Raw genomic sequence first — 8140 nt, forward strand, 5'->3', positions numbered from 1 at the left:
TAGTTCGCCATTGGGAGCGCTCTCCCGAACAGTTCGTTCGAGAACCACCCAAGCCCAGAACATACCCGTCCTACGTACGAGTATGAAGACAGTACTCATTTGCATTTCCTTTTGCTTCCATTCAAATTCGTTTTCTCAAAATTTACTTACATATCGCACGTTTAATACTATACTGTATTAGGTCCAAATTTGCAAAGTTTGGAAAATGGACTTAAAAGTCTAAATCTGAAGGTTAATTTTACAAAAATCGAGCATTTCTTTCTTAGAGCAGTTTATTTTTAAATCCTGATAGATCGTTAGATAATTCTCACCTTTCTCAACAGTACGTACAAAATTGTTTTTGTTACTAAATAATTAATGTTGAATAATCTTAACTTTAAAATCTTATCTGTGCTATTAATTACATCAATTGTTTTTTTTTAATAGTCAAAAGAATTATATTATATATTATAGTTCATAAGCTTCATTCGAACTATCCAGGACTATACAATGATCCTTCGAGCCGGAACCAATTTTAGTAATTTTGTATTTTTTGCAGATGTTACATCTTGGGAAACATAACATACATCTTATATTGTATTTTTATAAGGGGTATGGTTGAAGTATAATTGAAGGGGAACCTGTTATCGCTATAATGGATGCCGCATGGTAAATGCTTAGACATCCTGGCATCTTTGCATTCTCTACATATAAGTTTTTATTCAGAACACCTGCTCGTTATTTGTAGTCATCGTAGCGTGAACGAAACTGAGAAGAAGCGGTCGTGAACATTTTTAGTACAAGAAACGTAATAACAACTCATATAAATATACAATAATGAAGGAATTTAAGGAAGATGCTACATGTGGATGGTTATAAGGGTAGTGAAAAAAAGAGATGGATGGACTGTGTGAAAAATGATATGGTAAAGGTAGTAAACAACGAGATGACTGCGAACAGGGTTAATTGGAAGAGTAAAAACATATTACGCCGAATCGAAATAAATGGTATAAAGAAGAAGCAGATGATGATGATGATGATGGTAATATACCATAATGACTGCTATCCGAAATGGGGTAGTCAGTGGCATTGTCAACTGTCAACATTGTTACGAACACAATATTTGACATTTGTCCACATATCGCTCTATATATCTAAAACCAGCGTTTTGTATATTTAAAGCTTTAGTTCTTTTTTTACTTCACAATGTAACTAACATTGTGACACGAGAACTCTTCCAAAATAGCTTGACTTGATTTTTAAGAAATTTTATATGAAGATTTAGTATGTCTGAGAATCTACTATCAATTTTTCATACCCCTATTTGATATATTGTCCACCCCTAAATTTATTTTTTATTTATTTGGCATTTTATTTTTATTTTTATAATGTGCATTAATTGTTGTGCATTATGTACATGTGCATACATACAATCCAAAATTTTCAGCCTTCTACCATCAACCCCTATTTTTTACTATCTATATTAATTTATATGGCAAAATATAGTAAAATATAAATGTCATAGTATGATGATAGATTCATAACATATAATTTAATATCCATTTATATGAATGAATAATATTAAATTATATGTTATGTATAATGCTAAATATTGATAATGTGTTAAAACAATAATTTTGTTATGTTTGGGTGCCATAACTGGTTTTGTATTGATCTAACTATATATGTAACTGTAAACATTATGGAATCTAATAAATATTAAATATTGTTCTCAGTGTGAATCAGTAGAAATATAAATTGTATTTTTTTGTGTCAGCAGATTTGATTTCACGACCTTTCGGTGTAAATTAGGATAGTAAACTACTAGGCTACGACGCTTTCGAGCTTAATCATAACCTATATCTTTGTACGTAAGAAATATTTGAGTCTGCGTGTGCCACTGGTGTTACAGTGAAACTTCTTGAAAATCCACAAATTTCACCTACTTCAGTTCTTAACGCTTTCATATTAGAGTACAGAATAGTTTGTATTAAATTTTGCAAATAGCGAAAGTAAGTTTGCAGTTTCTAGCCAAAGAAATGGCAGCAACTTATCATTTCTCGGCTTCGGCTATAAATCGGATGGTGTCATGTAATGCGATCTGTCATGACAAAGTCTTTGTTTTGCGATGTTTGTTTATGGGATGCCGATAAATAATGGCCTTGGTTTGTGGCTGATTGGTCGGCATTTCTGTTGTATGAAAATGGAGCAGTAAAATTAATTTTATTTACTAACTAACCTAACCGCATGGAATTTAACATTATTTTTCTAAAATAAAAGTAGTCTAAGTTACTCCTTATTATATCAGCTACCTGCCAATAAAAGTCCCATCAAAATCGGCCCAGCCATTTCAGAGATTACCCGGAACAAATAGACAGACAGATAGTTAATTTGTTGTATGTATGGTACATATTCATGTGCATGTAGTAAAAACGGTTATTTCAATATTACAAACAGGCACTCCAATTTTTTATTTATCTGTATAGATAATGGCGCGCTTAAGCCACTAAAAACTGAGTCGTAATCATATCAATTTATTTCTAATTTAACTCTCCTAACGCTGAGTGATTACCGCCACCCATAAGCACCCGCGACACCAGAGTAATAGCAAGTGAGTTGCCGGCCTTTTAAGAAAGTGTACGCTCTATTCTTGAAGGTTTTAATACAGTATCAGATCGCATATATCATTGCTGGAATGTAATTCCATAATATGGTCATATCTGCTATCCGCAACATTTATCTGTTACCCGCAACAGTTACCTGTTACCTGTGAATGTTACCTGTTACCCGCGACACTTACCTGCTACGCGCAACAGTTACCTGTTTTTCGCGACAGTTACCTAAATACACAAATAAATACGCCATTTAATATAAGTAATTATGAAAAAAATTGTCCTTTATGTCATTTGATTTTAACGAAAACTTTAGTATATATCTTATTGTTAGTTTTAATAAAAGGAGAACCTCAAATATTGTGCTCGTGCAAAATCGGAGCGGGTCGCTACTGTCAGATAAAAGTCTCACAAAAGGCAAGCGAAATTGCGGGAATCAACTAGTGTGAGATGTCCGTATTTTTGTGATACGATTTATTTGCACTCCACATCCATTTTAATTAAGATCCATTATTTAAAAAAATGTATATTGATTTTTAAAAATGTGAATGATTATCGATTATTTACATAATGTAATATATTTTATTGTTATAAACAAGTACGTTAATTAAAAAATACATTTATATACTTACGATTAAAATTGACAAATTATTATTAATAATATGTGAATGTATAATAAATATTTATATTCTTGCGTATTTCAATTCCATGTCAATATATCCGGCCACTATAATTTTATTTCTAATATTCTCTGTAATGTTGCAGTAGATTCGACCCTTTGTGAATGGAAAACCCTTCGGCACTTGTTCTATAGGGATCGTCATATTGTACAGGTGGTGAGGCCCCTGTAAATGCGGATATGTGATAAATTGATACAGTAAATCTAGTAAATGTAGGTATTTTACACTTCCAGCGTATAAACCGAACTGGACTGTGCAAATATTTTCTTCGGACTACTCTAATGCTGTTGGCTGCAGCTGGCCTTTACAGCTTCACCGGACGATAGGGGGCGAGTGCAGATGGCACTCCAAACCCGCGGAAGGACTTGAGTGGCTGAAGGCCAACTCCCGCCTAACGGATACGACTTTAGTCTGATGGCACTGCTAGAGGTTTGAACCTCGGCTTAGGCCGTCGTAATTTCGATTCCCGTTTGAATTGGACGGGGGATCGATCGGAGGGGACTGTGCACAATATCGTGGTTCTATTTAAAGACAATAGATAGGACCGTTGTGGTCAAATCAGAATTTATATCTTGTACACAAAAATAAACATGATTCAAATCGATACAGTAAATCTGTAATAGCATTTGGGAGGATGGATTGTTAGTAATGTTAATTTACCGTAACTAGAGGTCCCTGAATGGTCAAAATTCGACCAGAAGTAATTTAAATTATAAGTTTGAACATTATTAAGGTTCTATTGTCAGATTTTTCTATGCCTGTGTGTGTCAAATAGATAGTGCTTCAGATATTAATAGAATAAAAAAATACGTAAAGGAAAAAGTTTTTACAAAATTGCGCAGTCTTAGTATGAAATTTCGCAAACTTGTAGTTTATATAGAAAAGAAGCAGATTGTTAATTGTTTTCGTTATGACTAGCTTTGCCCGCGGCTTCGCTCGCGTTTATTTATCCTCTTAGGAGTGGAATTCATCAAAATCCTTTCTTTGGGGATGCCTATCTCATGTAGATATAGCTAATGTCATGCAAAGTCTCAGCCTAATCGGTTTGAAATTGACAAAGTTTCATACAAATTTTCATCCCCTATTTTATCTCCTTGGGGGTAGCATTTATCAAAACTTAAGGGATGCCTACGTCATAATATCTACCTGCATGCCAAATTTCAGCCCGATCCGTCCAGTGGTTTGGGCTCTGCGTTGATAGATCACTACGTCAGTCACCTTTGAGTTATATATATTTAGATTAAAAATACATAAAAGGAACATTACCCACACTACCATGTATTTAAAACATATGTATACATATATATCTATTGTTTGTTATTAAAACCTGTGGTCAAACTGAGAATAGTTTAATATTATTTGTCTATTGGATAAAAATCTTGATATACATATATTTTTTTTTAGTTGTGACTCTTTTTGATAGGGGTTGAGTAACGTACCGAGGGTATAGGACAGCTTGGCGGCAAATGCTTCCTCATTGCTGCACCGAAGAACAAATCCTTGTGTACTAGATCACAAAACGTCATGTGCATCTCGATGAAGCCACGTTTGTATTGGTTGGTGAGGAACTCGTAGAAATAGAAGTGCACCTAATGACAAGGAAAAACACAGTAGTTGTAGTTATATAAAGTTATATGTATTTGTAATGCCAAGCAATCCGACGGGCTTACATAGTCTCGTCAAAATGAAATAGTTTTCCATGATGTCTTGATGATCTACCGTGTGGTAGTGGGTTCGATTCCTAACACATGTTTATTTGTATTGTTCTGGGTGTTGTCTATGTACAAAATATATAAGCATTTCTATCAGTTGTCTAGTATTCATAACACAAGCTCTGATTTCTTGGGTCTAGACTGAACTTAATTGAGAAATATCTCGGTATATTTACCGAGAAGAATTGTTTTCCAAAAGCGACATATGTGCCAAATTTATGTTTTCTTTCATTCAACAAAGCAAACAAGCTGACCATCTGGTGATAAGTGGCAATGTCATCATGTGATACTTCGACTGAAGCATTGTTAAGATGCATGTCTCTTATTCTGTAATTTCACTCCCTAATCGCTCCCTACCGAAACAGCTGCTTAGCGGCTTAAATAGGTGAGACTGACGACCCACGCCAGGTAAAAAGGCAAAAACGTAATCTTTTTTTACCCTGGACAACTAACACAGCGCCATCTAGATCCTCGGTAAGCAGATCTTGTGTTATGGGTACCAGATAACTGATTTAAATACTTAGATATGTTTTTTATAAATCCATACATAATATACATAGAAGACACCCAGACCGACACAAACAATCATACTCATGAATATAATTAAAACTGGAATAAATAAGGTTAGTAAGTAATATAATCATAATACTGTAGTGTTGTGTCCAAATGGTACGGCCAGATGAAAATGTAAATCGACATAGTAAAATGGATCCTTGCGGCTGTAGCGTTGAGATGTCAGGTTTACATAGGGTAAATAGTGGGGGTCGGAGTATAGAATAGAAGGCCTCTCTGTGCTGAAATACTGTATTCTCTGAAATTACAAAAAAAAAAACAACATTAGGTTCTATCATTAGATTTTACTGTCATTAAGGTCTAAGTCACTCCGACGATCTGGTTAAGATCGCTGTAAAGCGTTGGACGCAGGAGCGATCATCGTGGAGATTTTTGGGGATAGATTTTTGGACCTCTTCCGGACTGAGATGATGATGAAGATCTAAGTGTAGTCTATGTTCGAATTAGGCCTCGTGGAGATTTTTGGGGGAGGCCTTTGTTCAGCAGTGGACGTCTTCCGGGCTGAAATGATGATGAAGATCTAAGTGTAGTATATGTTCAAATTAGGCCTTGTGGAAATTTTTGGGGAGGCCTTTGTTCAGCAGTGGACGTCTTCCGGGCTGAGATAATGATGATGATCTAAGTGTAGTTTATGTTCTAATTAGGCCTTGTGGAGATTTTTGGGGAGGCCTTTGTTCAGCTGTTGACGTCTTCCGGGCTGAGATGATGATGAAGGTCTAAGTGTAGTCTATGTTCGAATTAGGCATCGTGGAGATTTTTGGGGTAGGTCTTTGTTTAGCAGTGGACGGTTTCCAGGCTGAGATGATGATGAAGATCTAAGTCTAGTCTATGTTTGAATTAGGTCGACAGCAAAACTATGTGTAAACTTTATATATCATTTTATATACCAATAAAAAATATCCCTAGCATCGATCAGCATCGATCCCTCTTCTAATTCAAACGGGGATCGAAATTGCTGGTTAAATATTATATTGTTTGTTAGAAATTAACTTGCAAAATTTATTATATTGATAATTTTATAGTTCGCGAAACTGACGTTTTTTTAACCTAGGGGGCACGGCTTCGCCGTACGAAACATAGGGGAGGTGTATTAAACCACCATGTTTGTGTCTATTGTCACAATTTCAATTTAGTAACTCACATCAACTCAATCGATGGCTTAAAAATAAGTTTCAGGCTTCTAACTTTAAAAATTACGATCTTCCATACAACCTTTTATCTCCCCTTTCAACCCCTTCCAGTCTCAGTAGTTTTTGCGTGAAAGTTAGACAGGCAGAGTTACTTTCCCATTTATAATATTAGTAAAGATATGGCTATTAAAATTTGGGGTTTTATGGCAGAAGGGTATTTTTTGTATTTTAATATCGAATAATAATAAAAAAAAATATGTCAAGTAATAAAAGTAACAGGGGAAGTGATAAGGGTGGTTCGCCCCAAAACAATTTACTTTTATTATTTGACATATTTTTTTTTATATTTTATATGTCATAATGAATAACCTATTCTCAGATCTACTCAGTATATATATAAAAAATCATCAAAATCGGTTCAGAAGTTTTATTCTGACGCGGACAAACAACGTTATACGATTATATATGGCTATATAATATTATATAAATAATAATATTACACAACACCTATAGTTTTATAGAGTGTAGAAAGCCAGTATCTTTTTTTTTATTTATGCAAAAAAAATACATTAAGTCAGTAAAAAGAACAATGCATACACTACTATATGTATATTTGACACACACGCATATGTATTCTTTTGTTTATTGTTAAAGTCTCTGGTCTAATTGAGAATAGATTAATATTGTTTGTTTTTAATATTATTTATCTATCGTAAAAAGTAAGCTGTTTTGTTATGTAAATTCTTCACATATCTATATAAATGTCTAATTATTATGAATACTACCTTTCCCATGGAATTCCTTCTTTCTTGTATGGAAATTGTAAATAGAACGCTAACAAATAGAATCAAAACAACAATATCCGTCATATTGAATTACGAAATTATTAAGAACTATTAATGCGGCCAGCCGTGTATTTATAATCTGTAAAGCCGGAAATACATATATAATTTTATATTATGCACAGATAACTGTGTTATTAAATTATTATAGTAGCTTACATCCGGCACAATAATAAAAATAAATTTAAATTATGGCAGATAAGTCCCCTGCCAGTTCTTTGATGACTAGTAAGTTATTTATATATATGTAAAATTTTAGGCGACGGCTTAGTAACTGAAGAGATTGGGTGCTGATGATGTCTCTGATAGGCCGTTCTTGGTGCTAGTAGTTGTAGCTGATAGCACACTGGATTGCTGGTGAGAAAGGTTCTTTCACATTAATTATGCTTAAGTCCTATTTTTTAATGTACAAATGATAAACATGCATTAATGTCAATGAAATATATACATATGTATATAACAAAACAAGTCTGGCCACAAATACTGTTACCTAAAAACTTTTCTTTTTTCTCAACGTTTTAATTATTTTGAAATTGGAACATAGTTATATTGTATATTATTTCGATTTTGCGCCATCCCACATATTTTTTCGTGTTCATTATCAAATTACAA

General features: G+C 33.8%; 1 protein-coding gene across 1 annotated transcript; it reads right to left on the minus strand.

Annotated features, from left to right (window-relative positions):
- Nucleotides 1-3219: 3219 nt before the first annotated feature.
- On the minus strand, nucleotides 3220-7871 carry LOC131851308 (uncharacterized). Its single transcript, XM_059201795.1, has 4 exons — nucleotides 7472-7871; nucleotides 5633-5794; nucleotides 4711-4860; nucleotides 3220-3436 (listed from the first exon to the last, which is right to left on the minus strand). The coding sequence occupies exons 1-4, from the start codon at nucleotides 7553-7555 to the stop codon at nucleotides 3275-3277; spliced, it is 558 nt and encodes a 185-aa protein (XP_059057778.1). The 5' UTR covers nucleotides 7556-7871; the 3' UTR covers nucleotides 3220-3274.
- Between the last annotated feature and the right edge of the window lie 269 nt (nucleotides 7872-8140).

This window comes from Achroia grisella, unplaced genomic scaffold (assembly GCF_030625045.1).
Source record: "Achroia grisella isolate CSIRO2021 unplaced genomic scaffold, CSIRO_AGI_Agris_v1 utg782, whole genome shotgun sequence".
Lineage (NCBI taxonomy): Eukaryota > Metazoa > Arthropoda > Insecta > Lepidoptera > Pyralidae > Achroia > Achroia grisella.

Bases quoted from the DNA above. Each gene is read 5' to 3' on its own strand.
- LOC131851308 (XM_059201795.1), bottom strand. From the start codon at position 7,555: ATGACGGATATTGTTGTTTTGATTCTATTTGTTAGCGTTCTATTTACA. The intron at 4,861-5,632 runs GTATTATGATTA...CCTTGTCATTAG, and splicing joins CATTTGGACACAACACTACA to GTGCACTTCTATTTCTACGA. The intron at 3,437-4,710 runs GTACGTTACTCA...CCGCATTTACAG, and splicing joins CAAGCTGTCCTATACCCTCG to GGGCCTCACCACCTGTACAA.